We start from the raw sequence: 20,956 nt of genomic DNA, 5'->3' as shown, positions 1-20,956 counted from the left end.
CAAAGCATCTTTTGCCTTTGATACATTTAACCACAAAACATAATCGGATATGAAAAGAGCGCTAACGTTTTTTGACTTTGCATTATCTGATGAGATCTATTTACATGTGAAAGTTACGCTTCGAAATAACCTCATCATTAATGCCAATATTCAGAAAGGTTTGGTCACATCTGTAGTAGCGTAACTTATAATAAAATCAGAATGAGCTTTCAGACCACCATTAAGACTGAGATTATGCAATCGATCATTTTGCAACTTTCTCAATGGATAAAACATTGCTCTAAGTTCATCCAGGCAGCTTGCGGCTACAGTTGACGCTTCATTCATTTCCATTCATAGTGATAGTTGTTGTATACGATGATTTCTTATACGCGAAGACCGTTCAATCGTGCGAAAACATTAAACGTTAATTGAGAACGAGGCAACAGTTTAGACCTTTCTAACTTCTATCTAGCTTTTGTTTACTCAGTATGCTCTACAGGTGATATCCTCAATTTGGATGTGTTTTTTCGTCCATTATTTCAAGACTCGTGATTGGTCTATTAACAATCTAACGTTTAGTCGATGTTCAAAGCGAACTATAAAGCACGCACATTGTTTATGTAAAAATGGCAAAAACAGAAATACTCTGCTAAAAATCCCTTACATGAAACGATCAGATGTACTCGTAAAACTATTCGCTACAGTTTGTTGGTTTCTTTTCTTCGCTTAAAAACAGTGTATTTGGTAATAATCGCAGATTTTTACAGATAGGTATTTTCGTACTTTACTGGACGAATTTGTATCGATATAGAAAATTTCTTCCGAAAATAAGCATCTACCAACTAAGTTATTGAAATTTTATGCTATTTCCTTTCTACCAGTACAATTGCGAAGTAGTTTAACGAATTCATCTTAGAAACCTTAGATTTCATTTAGTGTCTCTTAATAGGAAACATTAAACTTGGCTTGCCGTATTAGTTTACGGCAATTAAATTGTTCAGGGACACAGGAAAGTCAGCACGTCCTCACGATCTCGATGTTCATGTAACATGCGTCGACTCATCTTGAAGGTAAAACGCAACCTGAGGTTGGATTGTTGCAATCATATAATCTCTATAGCACTCAATAGCTATATGCGTTTCAAAGAAGTTTTTTGGTACTGCACTGACCGACCGCTCAAAAGGAACAGTTTATCTCAGTAATAGATTTTTTTCGCCCATGAGTTTCGGGTGACTGCAACATGGATATTGATTGATTGATTGCAAGTCATATTCGCTAGATGAGGCCCGTATGCTATGCGAAAATCTGTTGCAGAACAACATGATTTACACTATCCTCATTAAATCACAAGCATAGTATAACGTAAGTTGATGGCTATATGGTGATGTAATAGTATTAAAAGAAGATCCGGGTTGGTTTAAAGTATGAAGAAAAAAACTTGAGTATTAACGATGGCCAGTAGTCTCGGCGGAAGCAAGTTCAATTGTCGGGACTGAACCTTACATTTGGCACACACGAAATAGACTTTGCCCTAGTGGGTCCATCAAATGTAATCGAATATACGCAAACCTGATTCAAAAAACGTATATACTTTTCTATGCCACATTTTTCTTATTTGTTTTATCTTAAGTGTTAGCACTTCCAAGCAGCACATATGTGGCTAAACAGACTTAAATAAATGTCTTACGCCACTAACGCAGCGGACTTTCAATGATTGTATTATTTAGATTGTCTACAGGAATAACATTTAGCGAACTGACCTAGAAAAGAACTGGAAAGGAATTGCGTATTATTAAAGATGTCCCTAGTCCAAGGCCAGATATCGTATCACATTCATAAACTCGTAAACTAGTCGCTGGCGTAGTTTCTGTGTGATGGTAGGTTAACTGAAACTCTATATTTGTGTTAATTGTATGTATTTTAAAAATCTTTTTTTTTTTTTCATACCTGCTTACCTTTTTGACTCAGGATCAGTCGTTACCGAAAGCGCTCCACTGGATCATGACACCAAATTCAACAAAAACTATACAGCAAACATGTTTCATACAATACATCTACTTCAAGCGGAAAATAATCAGGCAGTTCGCGGATGATGAATAGATTAATGATATTGAAAATAAACATTCAAATATTTGCTTAGATACCATTTGCATCGTTTTTTTTCTCAACAAATACGAAATTGGTCCATTAACCAGCCCCCTTAGAACCTCTTTGAAAATAACTTCCTACGTAAATATTGAGTGTACAATATAAATCGAACAGAAATATCCACAAAATATTGTTCCACGTACTTTTATTAATAAGAAAATGGAATAAATATTTGGGTGCGTATATTCTGTAGCGTTTCTAATGCGGTGTGTAGGTTTCTACGCGGTCAAGACTGCTATACGTGACTTGTAATATAATTATATGTCCTTTCCTGTAGCGCGATAAAACAAGTCATGTAATAACTTGTTACTTTATGAATAATCTGAGTATCAAATGACTAAAGAGGTGCTAGTTTATATTTGTTTTCGTAAAAAGCTTTTACGCATGGTTAATTCAGCAGTATTAAACTTTGCGTATATTTATCTTTCAAAAGGAGCGTATGTAAGCGCCGTTTGTTTCGTGCGAAAAGCAACCTCCGACGTATCTGAAGACTAATTGATTCACCATAGCATACACTTGGGCTATTGTTCGGCGAACTGGATGAAGAAATGCGACCTAAAGCGCCAGCTGCAGACACGTCATTATGTGCGAATCTGTAATTCACCTGTGTGAACCTAAATCTTTCGATTCTCGACCGATTGCTCCTCTGGAGATCGATATACCGGCTGGCGAAGGGGTTCGAATATCGATGGGCGGCAGCTGAGTATAGAAAACAACAGAGCCGAAAAAAGTAAGCGAGATACTTTTTCTCTACTGTAGTTGTGTCCAGAGGTAACAATTTTATCTTTTTATCTTTTTGTTGTCTACATTAGCATATTGTACTCTGTGAACTGCTTGTAAGCGTTCCGCGTTTCTCAAAATGGCATCAAGTTCTGTAAGGACTATGGTTAATTTGGTATGTCAAGGCTGCTCGTTAAAACACTTAAGCTAGAATTTATGGTTCCTGTGTCCGCACTAAAGAAACTTCTTTGTAATAGCTTAAGTCCAAAGGCTTACCTGCGATTTGCCCTTCAGCATTTTCGCTGGTTGCCATCGATTACAGATACATATTGAGGTAAGTTCTCTTTCACATCGTATATGGACAAGGCGACTGCGAATGATTTATAGGTTATTTGGTTTGCAGTAATGCGACTGTGTGTTATTGGCGACTTATCCACTGCGTAGTACGTGCTGCACTATTGGCCAGTGAACGGTCTCCTGTTATATCTTCCATACAAATATGTTTTGTTGACAGTTGGAGAAGTATCTGAAATACTATTCCTACAGATGTTTGAAATATGGGAGTAAGTATGTTTAGAATATAATAATGTGCACGGATCTTAATATGCATGGCCACCGTGATTTAGTGTTGTTTTCTCTGAGTTTTTAAGTTAATTAAAAAAAAAAACGCAAAAACTAAATCCAATGGAAGTCGACTTGAAGTTTTCCTTAAACTTAAGTGTACAGCATAATCTATCTTAATTAAATTCACTTTAACATATTATAAAAACGTAAAATTATTCTCATCTGAGAACTATATTGACTTATTTTACCTTATACTACCGGGTGGTATCGACATACCTGTTTATCTGAAATACAACAACGTCTAAATAGTATAAGAGCTCTCCCCTATTCGGTTATAGCGTGGCTCGATTGTTTTCAAGCATTCGACAATACCACAGAAATACCACAGCCAAAATGTAAGAAAATAAGTAATACTATTGATTTAATAATATGCTTATTATATGATGAAGTCAATAACTTTGGCCTGCGAAGCAGAGCATTCGCTATAGGCATTTGAAATAATATGATGATTTTTTTCTGTTTTTAACGTGCACACATTTCTACAGTGTTACTAAAACAATCTGAATCATTTAGTGGCGATAGTTCTCTTCTAGTAATATTAATTCTCTAGTGGCTATACATACAAACGCTCATTGTGTTTAATAAGTAGTACATGCCGTAGAATTTGCGCAGGGTATAAGGGACGTCTATTCTGAGTCTGCTCAATTTCTTACGCCGAAATCAAAGTTGACCTCCTTGAAACTTGACGCGGTCGACGGGATTGATCAAAAGTCGCCAATTATATCCAAATGTATCATAGATTTTAACATCGTCGCCATCTTTTACTCATTGAATATGTTGCTGTGTTGCGTAATAGACATGAGGAAATCATGGCTGCGAGCGGCTAAGTATTATCTATTCAAGGAAATAGGTAAACTCTGAAACATTGATATGGTTCGACAATGTATCAACCCGAATACTGAGGGCTGTTAGTTCGTGGCGCCACGATCCAAAATCACAGATACTTCGAGCCATTTTTAAGCGCAATCCCACGGCATTCCTTTTTATTTTACGAACTCTTCAGCCTCATCGTCGTCGGCCACGCCATCACCGGATCGCATATGCAACACAAAGCAACATAAATTTAAGCAGACATATGTGTACTCTGCGTGTCGGGCATGAAGGACGGAGTAGAACATACTCTTCTTCACTGTCAGGTACTTAAAGCGGTCAGAGACAAGCAGGTACACAGAAGGGTCGTAGCAAAGGGCAGTACTAAGGAAATGGTGGATATGATGACAAAAGACAGGACGAACTGGGCCAAAGTTACGGCTTTCTTTGACGATGTTATGAAAAGAAAGGAACAACTAGAAAGGACGAGACGTAAGAGAATAGCAGAAGGGCAGGCCCGAAACAATCATGGGACCGACGCAGTACAATTGGAATTAACAGGAGAACAGGGAGCACGGTTCCCCTTGAGACCTAGAGTACCTGGTCAAGAGGAAAGCCAGAACGGAGGGTGGACTGGAACGGTTCAAAGGGAAGGATGATGAAATGACCGTTCCTGCAAGTCATGGTTTCGAAGTAATATCAAACATATCCCGAACCATGATCCAAGCTGATAAGGAGGTCCAGGGTTTAGTGGGTGAGAGTCCCGCAGTACTGGACGAAACACAATTCAGTGCCTGGCCTGCATAATGCATCTGCCCTTAACCTTAAAAAAAAAAGACAAAACAAATAGGTTTGTTTTTTTTTTAAGCATGTGTGGAATACTCGCGGTATCATTTCTTATCAGTTTCGTGAGCTCTGTGTAACAACTTTCTTAGTTATTCGGTAACTAATGTTATATTGGGAACGCCATATATTAACATACAAAAGCATGCTGTTTCCAGTAAATCGGTGGCCGGCATTGAATATCTGATTCACACAAACATAATGTTGTGAAAACGCAAAATTAATATTGACTGCTTATTCTTATTAGAGTTGTTAGATTTTGTTCGGTCAGAACGATTCCTGTCAAGTTTCTAATGGCTTTCTGAGAGTTCACGCAGGTGAGGTTTTAAGACTTAAATTTAGGGAACTTACACCGCCATTCCGAAGTAATAATCAGGAAAACATATCTCAAATGTTAGAGAAAATCTCTAGGGTAGTTCAACCCTCGTATTTAACCTAACGAGACAAATCTGGCTGAATGGAAGACAGCAGGCAAGATCCACCCATTGTACAATTCGCTGTGGAATTCTATCGTTACATCTTATTTCTCTTAGCTTTTTGCGTTAGTTTTATGTTTGATTTTTTTTTCAAATAAGCGTACTTTATCAACGCTGGAAAGCAAGTACAATTTTAAAAAGTGTGCACCATTCTCCCGGAGCCTTGTCATTTGTCTGATGAAAAGCGCCTGTTTCAAGTTTCGTGCTAAGGCTGTAAATGTGTGTGTGTGATACAGCATAATCCGCTAGTACTCTGGTAGCATTTTGGGTTGTTCGTCATGAACTACTGTCGTTAATCATGTGCTCTGTAACGGTAATGACCCTTCAAGCCAATGCCATTATTATTGTCAGGCGTATGACGGGTCCAGAGCAAGTCTAGAACGTTTTGTAGAGCTCTTCTATTGTGTTTTGTTTTAATTAGAACAGTTGGACGAATAATAGATTTTTTTCTTAAAACATATTTGTGATCATTTTATGACTGTAGCTTAACAGAACTTGTTGAATCGATTCGAACAGAAAAGGAAAAGATATATTAACAACTATAATGATCATATAGAAAAAAATCAATTACTTTCAAGTCATTCGCAGACCTACACATTTCTCATAGCCCAAGAGATTCTGTTCGCACTACTGCATGCACGGAAACAACTATTCATGAAACAATGCCCCGTGCGTATTCAAACTCACAATAAAATAGACAGACTATAGCTAGAACATACGTAGATTACCATCAAGTCCTTGGCCGCCAGGTGACACGGCCGCATCAGGCAAACACTCGCGGCCTCCTTTTAGAAGAAAAGGCAAAGCCATTGCAGGTTTCGCTTAGTAACCTATAAGAAGCAAAGTAAGGCCATATTATGAAGAGCACCAGCTTTGAGACTTAGCGAATTCATCTGTATGCGTGTAAGCCAGTTGAACACAAGGTCCTCTCCTCCACTATTCTGTTATGGACGAATTTATTTATGACAGCGCCTCACTACATTTATTTTGTTTGAACGAAACACAGGGGAACAAACGCATGCGCGGCAGACGTTGAGGTACACAGTACTTAAGCATTTTCAATCACATCATTTGAAATCGGACCAATTATCAGAATGCTGACTGCCTGTCAAGCAAAACAGAAGCGATGAAAATATCTTATGATCGCCACAGCTAACGTTTTCTTTCTATTTTAACTTACATGCATTGTATGCAGACATCTATGCCGTCTTTTGGCTTTTAACAAATTGCACTGGTAGACACGGGAGTCGCCTTTTGCCGTCGTCCGTTCCGTGTAGTTTCACCATTTTGAGCCGCTCCATTGACGTTGTGTCTGCCTTGATAAGGTGTTGGCCATTTGACAGGAGAAACTCGTCTTTGTTAGGGGCGCTGTACGCAGGCAGCCTTAAGCAAAAGTCGCTGAGATGTTAATATTACTAAAATAGTGGCAAAGTGTCGTAATACGTGCAGAGACTACTAGAAAACCGCAACTTCCCTATGAACGCATGTACCGTAGTTTGGGTAAAAAAGCTGCATGTATAAAAACTGGAAAAAATAGTTCAAGGCGGTAGTGGAAGCAGTGGTAAATTGTTTCTAGATTTTATATAAGTACGGCTTGATTACAGATTTACTTCCGGACTATGCAATCACTTGATTGACTTACTGACACGGTGCTGTTGTCAAAATCGAATGGTGACTAATTAGAATATAATTCTTCTAGGAACTTTCGATCATCGGTAAGTGACTGACGTTAGCCTGTATCTTTTTAATAATGTTTTAATGATGATAATTATAGCGTTTACAATAAGCTATATATGAAGAATAAATAACATGCATGAAAATAGTGCACACAAAACGCAAGGTTGTTCGGATGAAATCTATTAGGTTGTTTATCGGGGCTTATATTTCGTTACCAAAATTGTGGTAGTTTCTTTTAGTTTACATGTGAACATTCAAACGTACACTTAAAAGCTATTGGATAAATATTTTACAGTCAATTAATGATACTAAGCAAATCTTTTAGACTCCATATTCAGTTAAGCATTGCTGCAATAGACAACTGATGGCCTCCTTCTAACAGCACAAAAAAACTATGTTTTTGTACTTCAGTTTTGTACCAAAATAAACAGTGATGTCCGGCAATCGAGAGGGGTAGACGCAACTACGGTTAAAGTTATAGAACTCATACAAATGGGCCCTATTTAGGATAATGAATAATATTCATAAATCAGTTTAAACGTGCGCTTTCAAATGATTGACCGAACCAATTGATTTAATTGCCTTTGAGCGGAAATATTTCATATAATCTAAGTGTCTAAAAAGAAACATAGTTTATTGGAGCTTGGGCGTCACCAAACTTATTCGAAAATCTTCATTTATTTGCTTGTATTTAATCTGTAGTATGGATATTATCTAACGCGATTGAGTTATTTACTATAATGGACTTATATAACTTATTTACTATAACGGACTTACAGGACGCTACTTGAGCTTGAAAATGTTTTTTGTGATAGAGTTAAAAAATATTTAGACTTCGGTTGCTCATTGTCGTCGGTATATTAACATCGACTGTCTATGAAAATTTGCCAATACAATATGTTTACTCAGCTAGAATTTAACCTTGGGCAGTGTTCTTAAATGACGCCACTATGGTAACGATTGCTTCAATTTAATTACATTAATTTTTGTATTTTCATGATACATCGAATCCATTTAACGGCTTTTCGTCGTGAGACATTTTCACTTAAACACTTGGCGTACATTCAATACGCGTATGGATAAGTACTTACAATGTTGTACCTTTATAGTTTAAATAGTTAGTTGATTAGAAGCGTCTGAAAGCGCTTTCTTTGATAACGTAAAACGCGTGCTAGTTCGCGTCATCCAGACAAAAAAAAATGCATCTGAGATCAATTCTTACCTGGCAAGCAACCATATCATTTACCTTCTGTTATCAAAATATAATTGTGCGGCCTTGAAACTGGTTAATTTCACCAAGGTGTTGTTTGACAAACAAATAATTTGACAAACATTTTTACTAAAAACCTTTTGGGCAAAATACGCTGCAGAGCCACCTGCTCATAGAAGCACTTTAGTAACTAGACAGGGGCAAATTATCTGACTAGCAACAGTGGAAATGGAATCATACAGGGCGTGTGGACTTTTTTGAAAGTCTTTCATAACTTTCGTAAGCTTTTCAGACAGTCCGCGCTATCGGCACGAGAATATTTTTGGCTGTTGGTTCTCAATCAAGACCACTTAAGATAGCCTGTCACGCGATAATGAAAAATCAAACAAAGCAAATTGACGCTCCACTTTCTAGAATCTCTTTTTGTAATACCTCTGTTGGTTATAGGCCTTATGCCCTACCCAGGTACAACTTCAGCGGTACTAGTTATTTTGCTGATACCTTCATATTTTGAGTGCAACATTTACGTTCTGTCTCATAGAGAGTAATCATTCAGCCAAGCTGTGTACATTCACTTCTGTTGAAATGTCTTGTTGATCAACTTAGTCCTGCTTTAGCAGCTACTTAATTACTTGCTATGATATTCAATTGAATTTAGTTAATGAACATTTAACAGTATTTCAGCTTTGCGACGCCTTACTAATTTTGCTATCCTAGTAAGAGAGCTTTTACTTGAAGGGTAGTGGTAACTGGTTAAAGTATTGATTTATATTCGTATGTGCTTTAAGGAATCAATTTCTAATGCGCAAACACTTGGCCTATGTAAGAATGGATAACCTCTTGTAGAGGCATCTAGAAAGAATCGCGATGTTCGAGTTAGTACTCTTCCTGTCGGTCCTGCTCGGGATCTATGTGTACCGTCGATTCTTTACCCGACTTCCACCAGGTCCTATTTGCTGGTATCCGTTTGTCGGCTATTTGCCCTTCCTAACCAAAGACCCGCCCAGGCATCTGGATGAACTTCGTCGAAAATATGGATCCATTTTCGGGTGAGTGATTGCGCAGTATATCAGATAGGAGAGTTCACAGTTGTTCTTAGATATGGCTGAAGAACTTCGTAGCTTGAAAGGCACTTCCTATTCGTGTCAAACCTAATAATTTTGGCATCGCAACGTCTCCATTAGGGATTATCGAGGCACTTCAACCATGAAAACTCAGAGTGCGCGCAAGTTTGCGTAGACGGGTATGTTTTGCGATCCTTTCTAATATAGATCGATAATTTGTGATTTGAGGTTTAGACGCAAACGCAGATCAAAACACTGGGAAGGTAAATTCGGTAAACATGATCTGGTCTTGAGATGATAAACATCATATTACATACACACTATTCATGTTTTAGTCTGTAAGTAATTAAAAGTTTGCTTACACAGAACAGGTCCGACTTAAAAACAAAACGAATGAGACTCATGTATTTTCCATAATAAATTTCAGAGTTAGAACCGGTTCATATACTCTTGTTCCCTGTAGCAAATGCCGTATACAGCTGGTTCTACCTGATTCTACAGTGACAAAAACCCCGAATTCAGCTAAGTTGGTTGACTTTAAAGAAACTGCCAAATTTATTTACTGTACTAATGTACATTCGCCTCCTAAAGATGCAAAAATATTCGCTCTAGACAACTTATTTGTAAGAATCTCTTTACCCTTATATAGTGCACGTATATAGATAGGTGCATGCCAGATGTTGTTACAAGTATTAGTATATGCAAAGGTGACTTGTGTCCCAAGTTTGCCTATGAAAATACACTATTTATTTTTACTCTTTGTCTTAAAACCAGACCTATGCATTGAAAAGAGCTTTCCGATTTCTAAAAATGCTACCTACTTGTATTTTTTTTGGTACGGAACGTCATCATGCTGTCCGATGCCAGAGGACTACAAATAAATCTGCGCTGTGCTGCAATCCTTCTATGCCACAGTCTAAAAATAGTGCTTACTTTTTGTGGATACCAATCCCTGTTTTTAGATCAGTAGTTACAGGGAGCGCGGTTTGGACTTTTAGTGGGCGTGAATCCCACGATACCACGGAAATATTTTACATGTGAAACTTGGTTTATGTGGCATGTAATCTTTGAGCTGTTGGTGAAAAATATTACATGCCATAAAAAATATACTTGTTTTTCTCTAGTCCATGACTCACTTTTGAGGTTTCTCTACAATATTGGTAACAAACATATAATATTTATTATTAAGAAGTATTATTTGTGTAGCTCACATTCGGTTCGAGCAGGCAGATCAGCTTATCTCATCTCAAATCCAAAGTGGGGCGGGTTTCATATGATTTTCCCTAGACCCTATTAGTGGTAACGTACGGGTGTTAGTACAGCAAACACCTGCTGCATACAGAAGAGCTAAAAAGAATGTTTTCTTTAAATCCCCAATGAACAGACTATACTTCGGCTCGCGTTACGTTGTCTGCTTGGCCGACTTCCAGACGATGAAAGAAGTGTTTAATAAAGACGTCGCCCTTGAACGCCCCCCCGAAATACCGTTTGCCATTTACCAGGAGTCTATGAGTAAGTGCCACTATGGAATTCGTTGTGTCACATTTATAATGATCAATATTAAAGACGTGTATATTGTTCGGCAAAGTTAGTAATCTGTTTCAACATTTGTAGGTACGGCTTTAAGTTTTATTCGGCAGTGTTATCTAATTGGCAATGATTGGCCGAAGCACTGAAATTACTTAATTGCTATAAAAAAAAAAAGAGTTAAATGCATTATTCACTATCATTTAGGTCACATAAAGGACTAAATTTATATATATATATATATATATATATATATATATATATATATATATATATTCAATTTCTGCTCTCCAGATCTGATGACAATGAATGGACCTTTTTGGCAGGAACAAAGGCGGTATGCTCTTCAGCTCTTTAAGAGTTTTGCTTTCACTGAAAAAACACTCGAACATCATATTCAGGTATATATCAATACATATATACATATGTAGCAGAGGCTGTGCGTATTCGGAAAAAGACGCGCAGTGAATCGTAGTTTAGCACCAATTACAAAAATAATATGTTCCGTAAAAAAAAATAAAAATACAATTCGAATTATATTTTTTTTGTTATATGGACATAGATTGAATCTCAAAATAAATATCGTCAAGACAGGTAAATATATCGATCCCCTTAAAGGAGCTTACCGCAGAAAAACTTTATAAAGAAAGACATCAAGTAACGACGTCGTGCATCTTTATAGCAACTGCGATGAGCTATTAGCCTCTTCATCAAAAATAGATGTACTTTATAATGGGGAACTTTGTTGCATCTATTAAAAGGCTCAGATGCATTCATCGTTAATCTATTTAAGATTCGCTTTCATGTTTGGTGCTCTCTTTTGAATATGCTGCTCAGCTGGAGGTTTCACATCTTCTTATGGAGATCGACAAACATCTGAACACGCCGTTTGAACCGACAATTTTGCTAATTCCGTCAATGTCAAATATCATCTCTTCACTGACCTTTGGCAAGCGTTTTGAATATGACGATCCGGACCGAATAATGCTCGATAATCTTATTATGGTAATATTATTTGAACTCATCCTACAACTAATAAAAATAGATTACCACATGCGCATTGTTCAATTAATCACCAATTAATAAGTTGCTCAAAGCCTACTTAAGATTAAAATATTGGACTGTGCAACTAACATATTGATAATAGTTTTTAATGTAAAGAGCGATAAATTATTGAGAAACTGTATATATATAATGTGGATCCTAATTATGTGGAACACTGCTACGAAAGAAAATAAAAGTTTAAAGCACGGTACTGCATTATGAGGTCTCGTCTTATAATCCGAAATTTGTCTCATTATGACGTTATAATAAGTGGCGTGTTCGCCTGCCAAACTTGAGGGACACGTGATAGTGGCGAAACCGAACGTAGACACAGTTCGTTTTGTGTTGGAAGTTAACCATCCGACGGCAGTACCGGACGTAAAGCTCGAACCATAGACATAGTTAAATTTTGATAACACAGTAATTCACTTTAACAAATTCGCATCAGAACATGATTACTCATGATTACCTACAATTTTCAGGAGATTCCCCGTCGTGCTGGACAGGTAACTTACATTCACTACATGCCGTGGCTAAAAAAGATTGCCCTCTGGCTAAAGTGGGGGTCATGCAACAAACTTCGCGAAGCTCTTATTCAACGAGAGGCTTTCTGCGAGTGAGTCTTTTTTAGACATATGATGGATTTGCATTTCACTCCCCTTTTTGCGAAAATAAAGGCGTTATTGAACTTAATTTAATTCAGTTTTTTTCTGATTCTTAAGAAGTAACGCAACAAACAACGTCAAAAATTACTTCTAAATATAAAAATAATAACTTTTGCTAGAAGATGTATGACAAAGAAGTACACATTTATGTGGTTCCAGGCCTGATCGTGGATAAATAGGAGAGACTCCACTGACCCAAAGGATTTTTAATATATATTATACAAATATATTATCTATAAGTGAAGTTATTAGAATAGAGAACGTATTGAGGATCGACTCATCTTATTATTTCCGTATTTCAGGAAACGAGTCAAAGAGCATGAGGAAACCTTTAAAGATAACATGTTTCGAGATTACATTGATTATTTCCTGCATGAGATGAAGAACGAAACGAAGGGACCATCCTTCAGAAGTGAGTGTTCTAATCTATGTCTCAAAGATTTACCTTGCAGCGTAGTCTAATGGACTGTGTGGGCGACCCCGGTGATCATCGATTGAGGTGTGCACTTATTTAACCTTCAATATAAGCCTAGTTTTTCCAAGAAGTGAAAGCATAAATTTTTATCATAGTATACACATCTTCCAGACCACCAGCGCTAAACTAGACCAACAGATTTTTTATCTCAAAAGTTTCATACAGATGGAACATACGAAAGCACTTCTTAGACGCTATCTAGACTTTGATGGAGCTCCAGGCCAATTCGAGTTACTACTCCTTCAATTGACTACTTCAATTACAACGGCGACATTTGTCTCCCATCGTAGTTTCTCACTAGACGACATGAGAAATTAAGTTGTTTTAAATCTGATTCGAAAGATCCAGCAAAAAGGGGTCTATTTTGCATATACACTGATCTGTATAAATGCAATTTTGGGGGTTGCAAAATAAGAGTTCGTCTTTTCCTAGAACTGAAACACTTTCTGCACCCGTGCCCACAAATTAGACAATGTGAACTGTTCGTTTTGTGAACTGATTTGATATTTGTTTTGTTTTTCAATCCTAGGAAATGTCTTGATTGGAAATGTAGCCTCATTCTTCGGCGCGGGTTCAGAGACAGTTCGAACAACCATTGACTGGCTCCTTTTAGTCTGTGCAGCGCATCCTGATATCCGAGTAAAAGTCCAAGCAGAGATCGATCAAGTGATTGGCGATCGTAAGCCAACGTGGGACGACAATCGAAGCATGCCTTACACAATGGCCGTTATTTGGGAACTCTTCCGTTGGAAGCCTATCAATCCAATCAATATTCTACGCAAGTAAGCATGCGCGATAATTTTAGCAAGTTTTAGTAGACTAGCTAACCCACATTGCACCGATAGCCATTTAATATATACACAAATTATCTGTGAGAATCTTAGCTAAATCATGAAAATATAGTTGTTACAATGGCAACAAAAATTTACCAGTGTTATACCGATATAATAGAAGTTCGAATCAACAAAATCATACCAGTATCACCAGTTCATTCGATACCATATCTACGCAAGATTCATTACTGACGGCACGATTAAAATGAACCTTCAAAAAGTTTCTGTCGAATGGAATATATTGATCATGCCACGTGTGAATAAAGATTAAACTTTCTCATTTTGTACTAGGATTTATTCTAGCATTTCATTCCGGCAGGTCGACGGAGGAAACCTATGTCAAAGGTTACCGCATTCCCAAGGGATCGATTGTGATCTCATGCATTTGGTCTATTCACAACGACAAGAACTTTTGGGATCAACCTGATGAATACCGTCCCGAACGCTTTCTCAAAAGATCCGAGAGCGGCGAACTGAAAGTTCATAAACCTGAGCATCTCGTCCCGTTTTCTTACGGTAAGAAATATATATGTGTAGGTTGAGTTCTTATATGTATACGTACTTTTTTTAAATCATTAGAAAATGGTAACTACAGTTACTACTTGTAGATCGATTGATATCGTATATCACTGGTATTAGTAGAACGACTTATTTTTGCCGTTGCATCGTATCGCGACACACGTGTATCGCAAACGTAGTCTTCGAATTTTTCTTTTGGATGCCCGCTTAATTGCTCCAAAACTTACGATGAGTATCTTGCGTAAGATAATCTATGCAGAGGTGTTTCTATGTTTTTATATATATAATAGGTATCATATCTAGAATAGCTTAACCCTTTTGAAAGTAGTTTTCACTGAATTTTCATCTCTATGGTACTTCCAGTGAATATAGTTAGCTTTTATAGAATGGATAGTATGATGCTGTTACTGTTGAAAATACTGATACATTAATGATTGATAGCTATCTAATTCCTAACATTCTATGGCTTTTCTTCCGGGTTTGCCAACCTAGGCAAGCGCGCGTGTCCAGGTGAAGTTATCGCTAAAATGGAAGTGTTTATCTATTTCGTATCAATCCTTCAAAAATTTCATGTCTACCCACCGCCCGGAAAAAAGGTTTCGTTTGCCGAAGTGGTAGGCGTCTCCTTGCGACCGGTTTCGCAAAGTATTCTCTTCCAAAGAAGGGTCACGCAATAATGGCAAGATTCGTTACTATCCACTCTGCTCCTCTGACAACAATAGTAATGACATTTCTGTGAAAAACTACTACCAAACGATGCATAGTATATAACGTAGCTCTAAAGAGCTACATTATATGCTATACAAACAGAATAGTATTTAAATAAATAATATTTAGTACATTGACATTTTAAAGAGTACAGTGTTGACACGTAAAAACATAATAGGTTAACTTGAGTTCGACCTTTTTTGACAGTAACTTTCAGTGAACTTCCTTCTCCGTACGTCCCTTAGTAAATACTTATAAACATAGCAAACTGTATCTTCCAATGGATGTTGAGAGAAGAATTTTAAAAAAAACTGAGGCAAACGATGGCAAATGCAGGATTATATCTTGACGAGATTCACAAAAAGTGAATCGGCAAAATAAAAGTTGCTACCTAAAACTTCAGAAACTGGTTGACAGATATACACTTCATAAAACTATATTAATTAACATGACTCACGTTCGCATGATAAAGAAAAAGGAGACGTGGAATAAAGCTGTTATGTGACAAGAAACATATACAGATAGATTCTATACTTCTTTGTCTAAGCGATATGTAATGGTTGAAAACAGTGTAGGATCGATTACCCGATTTATATATATATATATATAAATTGGAGCCTCAATGCTGGTGAGGAAAGGTCTATATGGCAAACAAACGCAGCCAAATCTTAGCCCAAAGGAAACTTAAACCAGGAGTTTTTCTGTATATCTACTACACTGTACTTCAGAACTTCTTACGGCCACATCTATGCTATGATCCTCCGTTTACAGTTTAGGAAACAACTGTCTTTATATCACTACATTAGTTTTAGTATAGCCAAATTCGTGGTTCTCGCAAAGAAATACCTACTTTAAATAAAACTTTTTTTCTTAATAAAGATATACCCATGACATTAAATTCACTCATTCGCTGAGGTTTCGTCTTTTACTGTAGTGCGTATTTACAAGTTTTCGCTAGTTAGAGCGGACTCACTTGCCTCTTTCCTATTTATAATAGTTTTACGCTCGTATAAAATGCCACTTAATCCAGTCATTCTCAAAAGCTACACTATTGCGTTTTACAGCAAACAGTTAGGTGTTATATAGTACATTATGAGGCTTCTGAGGTTTTTCATACCTAAGCATTTATTCTTAACTACTAAAAGATTAAGCCATTATCGTATGCACTGTCACCGTCTTTTTAGACACGTATCTCTTATACATTTAATCGAATCGATTACTAAAAAACTATCCCGTTAAAATTTAAGAAGTTCCCTTGGATATTTGCGAGTTGACCGATACTGTATCTTCACCAACAACACGGCTTCATAATGCTGTAACGACTCACTAGTATCTGCACAAATGCGTCATTTTATAGAGCACGTCGTTCTTGTAAACCAACAGCGATGAAAAACCTAGCATTTAATATATTATAAGTGGTGCGCCATAGCAAGATCGAAAATGTTTTATGGTTCTATAGGCTTAACGTGCCTTTCGTCGTCTTTGGCTTCTAACAATATTGCCGTTTCCTTAATATGATTCTTTTGCAAATACTATTTTCATTGGCACCAATATTTCACCAAAAGGCACCTTGCTTCATAAATAGAACGTTTCAATGTGGATATTCCATTCCTATTTTTCTAGTTTCTCTAATTTGGCCACATACACGAAGATCATTTGGCATCCACCCTATTTATTTAGGATATTTTAAGCTAGCGGACAGGTAAATATACAGAATCCTAAAAGCTGTCAGTGTCAGTATTATTCTTATCTTGGTTTAAACGATGTCAAACAATCTTCGCTCCATTGTATCTCCCTCTGTGTGTGCGGTAGTTAAAAAGAACCATTCAAATGCAGGTACCAGTTGCTGCTAGCTAGTAATAGTTTTTGCTCGTCATTGGATAAAATCAACGAAATCTTGAAATTATGATAACTCGTAAGGGAGATCAATAAACTTCATTGGTATTTCTTACCAAACTTGTATTATATATTGTACCCGCTGTAATGTTCTGGTGAGAGGAAGAATCACAGTGAAATGACTATAGTACGCCGAGTGGAAGCTTATTCATTCTGTAGCTATAACCCGGAAATTATGATAACTCGAAAGAACCTTTTAACAATTAGTGAAATGGCAAATTAGGTCACTTCCTTCAATCAATTACCTATTTAAATTCTATATCTGTCCAGGTAACAAAATGGTCTAATCCGAGCTGCCAGTTATTCATCTAATAAAAGGGCTCAGAAGGTTATTGGAAACGACTCTGCTGGGCTCACATTTCCAATTACATTTTCTATATTAATTCGATTACTTCGTCGCGTTCAAGACAACGCGTGAACACCGTACATATCGAATGTTCGTCCAGCTGGTTAATGCACTGACTACAAGACCCAAAACGACCTAAGGGTTCTTATTTGTACACATTTTGTTCCATTTTATTTTCATGGTGCGGCCCGTGCTTAATATTGTATAGTTCATGAATTCTATAGCTTTTAGAAAAAGCTTTAGTTGGCACAATAATGATTTTGCTATATATAGTAGAAATATGTGTACGATATATTTCCTATTTGACTAATAGATAATTATTTCACAATGGTAGACACGCGTCTTCTTTGAGGCAATATTAAATTAACAACTTACTCACAAGGCTGTTGATTGTCGTCTATTTTATAATAATTAAGATAAAAAGACTTTAGAACCATTTCATAAGTGATTGACTTCGAAATAAATCAGGATCGCACAGGAGTTCTATGATATGTACAATAAACGAAATCAAGCGAGCTGTACCAGGGATCTGTACAACAATATAATTTTTTTTTTATTGGTGGCGAGTTCGTGCTTAATTAGCTGATAGGGCCTTTATCTGTTCCGAATCGGTGAAAAATGTAATAGAGATATTCTAGAAGATAGCAAGCAACGGTGACAAATAAGTTACTGTTGATACCATTATGCTCAATATCCAAGTTTGGTAGAGCTATAAATAATATATTATGTTTGTTGTTTTCAACATGTAATTAAGAAGTTTTTCTAACGCTATAGCAGATAAAAACAAGCGGAACCTGAAAAGAAAACGGCCTTAACAATAAGTTTTATTAAAAGACGCTAAAATCGATCCGCTCTTCCTATTTTCTGAAATACAAAAAATTAAGTCGGAGAAAGGTCTCCAAGTTTTTTGATGGAGCTGTTCCGATAAAGGTGAATTTAAACTGATCACGGGACACTGCGAATAGGCTCAGTAATAATGGCGCTGACGTCAAAATGTATTTATACCGCTTTTAAAATGGTGATTAAGTTCCTGCCAAAGATAGGAACATAATCAGCACTTTAGGGGAGTCTGTCGCGAAAGCTCCAATCGAGCTTCGGGGCCGGTTTCCAGGCGCGTATTATCGCGACTAAGCAAATTTGTTGTTTTTCTCTGAATTTTACAAATAAGAGCTTTTCGCACAATGTGGTTATTCCTTCACTATGAATACACATCCTCAGCTTAGACCTGTTGTTCAAGGTTGTCGCCTAGTGATTGACAGTGCATTGGTACGCGAACTGGAGGCGCTAAAAGCGACTGCAGTGACGCATCGCATCATTGCGCTAAATTATTTCATCAGACTAGCACACTAAACGTCAAAGGATGTTTTTTGTGTGCAGCTTACCATTCATAACTTAAACCAAATATGAATACTTAGTCCAACTTTTTCAAATTCTAATTTCGCAAAATAAAGTCCACATGATCTGTACTCATGAGAAAGATGAGTTCTTTTGTTTAGTCTAATAGGAATAATAACATTTTCGTAAAAAAGCTTTCCACAAAACAAAAAGTATTGAAATAATCGGAGCTTTGATTCTTACGCGACGTTTAAGGAAAAACAAGAAAAAGGCTAACAACGAAAAATACGTAGGATTCGTAAAATTTATAGATTTAAAATAAGTGAAATAGTAATTTTTTAAATATTACTAGGTAAGACGCTATTTATATATTATATACAGGTGTAATATATATTTATTGTTTAGTGCTTGTTTTTTTTTAATATTTCAGTGCACATTTTACAAATAGGTTACAGATCGCAGCCATATACAGCTCAGCCAGAACATCCACGGCATCCACAATGGACACACTCCACAATTTTTCCATCTTCGAGTTTGTTCTTCGGCACCCGGCAAATACAGTTTGTGCCGAAATTTGTATCACGCGTCTGAATGCAACGAAGGCAGCAGAGGTTTTCATAGCCCTGCTTCTTCCATTTAGCCATAAGGTTCTTGTCGGCTATGTTCTCTTTCACACAATACTCAAGGAGTTCCTTTGAGATAGCTTTACGCTTATGGAAAAGATCGAAAATGTACCTAAAAGACAAAATATTCAGTGCGTAATATAAAGGTTTTTAGAGCATGAGGATGTGAAAAGAATATAGGCTAAATATAATTATCCTAAACCTAATAAAAAATTGAATCCTAAACTTAATAAAAAATAGCTACTTGGAGACTGTGATTCCTCAACTTTTTTATACAGTCATAAATGGTTGTCTATATAAATTTTAACTAACCATAACGATAATTGCTGAGACCATTATGCTGTTTGCCTGAACCCTTTTAACTCACCTCGATCGCTGGTGATGTATCTTGAAGATAGACCAAAGACTTTCGACCCTTCGTTTACCTTCGTGGGATTCGGTCTCTGCTTCGCGCATTTTAGCATCGAGTTCTTCTAGGGTTGGTTCGATCAGTTCCCAGCCGTCGGGAGGAGGTTTCCGTGTACGACGGACTTTTCCCATTTTTGTTCTAATTTGACCACTTGCCGAAGTAAAGTAAGATATCTTATTTCTTTAATGTTATTTCTAGGTAACTAGGTAACTTATTGCCAAAACAATAGATCGATAAAAACTTGGAATTCAATGTTTTAAAGTCAATACATTTTTACTGCTTGTTTCAGACCATACACAAAAGTATCATAAAAATAATAACGTTTCAACATAATGAACTAAGTGATTCGCTAAGAGGTTGTGAATGATCGAAATGTGTAAAGTTAACTGTGAGGGGATAAATTAACAATTTCCTTAATTAAATGCCATATCGTATCACTTCACTCTGTAAACACAAATAGCACGTTTGCAAGGAGAATCCCTAGCTGAGTTCCTAAGTTATATGCGTCACACAAACACAAGTAAGGAATTGCTCTCTATGAATCACCAATTATTTATCGAAAACCAATGTCGATGCGGATCTATTAGTTATATGTTGAGCAAGAAGTTGTAATCGAATTGACTAGTCCAAACGCTATTGCTTCGAAATCTTAAACGAAACTTCCACATTTTTATTCCCTCTGACCTAATATGGGAAAAAACGGATGGGAACCAAAAACTTATTCGCGCTCATTTGACACGCTGTTGTTAATTACTTCGCTATCGCTTATTCCGTCTTGACATAAATAGTTGCACGATCTTGTACTCTACTCACCTTGGATGTGCAAGTCTATTATAGATCAAGTCGTTCGATTCCAACACAAAGTTCAGTTTGAAATGGCGCTGATCATTGCTGTATGTACCTTCTTTAAGACAAGCTGCTTTATTCCGTACCGCAGCAAACAATGTTTTGACCAAGCCAACAATATAGAATACGCTCAAACTTCAGCGCATGTCTGGTGTCTCTCTAGACGATCCAAATTT

At 36.9% G+C, this 20,956-nt stretch overlaps 2 protein-coding genes and 1 long non-coding RNA gene across 11 annotated transcripts; 1 reads left to right on the top strand and 2 right to left on the bottom strand.

Moving 5' to 3' along the window:
- Positions 1-1,900: 1,900 nt before the first annotated feature.
- LOC111244485 (uncharacterized) lies at positions 1,901-6,922 on the bottom strand. 3 transcript variants are annotated; one of them, XR_015322150.1, is made up of 4 exons: positions 6,784-6,922; positions 6,332-6,433; positions 3,127-5,107; positions 1,901-2,829 (listed from the first exon to the last, which is right to left on the bottom strand). It is a non-coding gene; the product is annotated as an uncharacterized LOC111244485 (long non-coding RNA). The 3 variants fall into 3 exon arrangements; XR_015322151.1 differs by having other exon boundaries at positions 1,901-5,107; positions 6,323-6,433; XR_002670898.2 differs by having other exon boundaries at positions 1,901-5,107.
- LOC111244479 (cytochrome P450 2J6-like) lies at positions 6,695-16,231 on the top strand. 6 transcript variants are annotated; one of them, XM_022791671.2, is made up of 12 exons: positions 6,695-6,928; positions 7,208-7,318; positions 9,279-9,539; positions 9,982-10,080; positions 10,939-11,066; positions 11,376-11,482; positions 11,919-12,086; positions 12,608-12,741; positions 13,093-13,202; positions 13,795-14,047; positions 14,418-14,614; positions 15,110-16,231. In XM_022791671.2, exons 3-12 carry the CDS (start codon positions 9,358-9,360, stop codon positions 15,292-15,294), a joined length of 1,563 nt encoding a protein of 520 aa, XP_022647406.1. In that variant the 5' UTR covers positions 6,695-6,928; positions 7,208-7,318; positions 9,279-9,357; the 3' UTR covers positions 15,295-16,231. The 6 variants fall into 6 exon arrangements, with proteins under 6 accessions (XP_022647406.1, XP_086837532.1, XP_022647404.1 ...); XM_086981406.1 differs by lacking the exon at positions 6,695-6,928 and adding an exon at positions 6,946-7,085; XM_022791669.2 differs by lacking the exon at positions 6,695-6,928 and adding an exon at positions 6,949-7,089.
- Positions 16,232-19,265: 3,034 nt separating this feature from the next.
- On the bottom strand, positions 19,266-20,910 carry l(1)10Bb (BUD31-like protein). 2 transcript variants are annotated; one of them, XM_022791683.2, is made up of 3 exons: positions 20,748-20,910; positions 19,893-20,084; positions 19,266-19,637 (listed from the first exon to the last, which is right to left on the bottom strand). In XM_022791683.2, exons 2-3 carry the CDS (start codon positions 20,063-20,065, stop codon positions 19,376-19,378), a joined length of 435 nt encoding a protein of 144 aa, XP_022647418.1. In that variant the 5' UTR covers positions 20,066-20,084; positions 20,748-20,910; the 3' UTR covers positions 19,266-19,375. The 2 variants fall into 2 exon arrangements, with proteins under 2 accessions (XP_022647418.1, XP_022647417.1); XM_022791682.2 differs by having other exon boundaries at positions 19,893-20,072.
- Between the last annotated feature and the right edge of the window lie 46 nt (positions 20,911-20,956).

The sequence above is a fragment of the Varroa destructor genome, unplaced genomic scaffold (assembly GCF_002443255.2).
Source record: "Varroa destructor unplaced genomic scaffold, Vdes_3.0 BEIS01000002.1, whole genome shotgun sequence".
Classification (NCBI taxonomy): Eukaryota; Metazoa; Arthropoda; class Arachnida; order Mesostigmata; family Varroidae; genus Varroa; species Varroa destructor.
The sequence above is the reverse complement of the archived record's forward strand: the minus strand, read 5'-3'. Positions and strand labels throughout refer to the sequence as shown.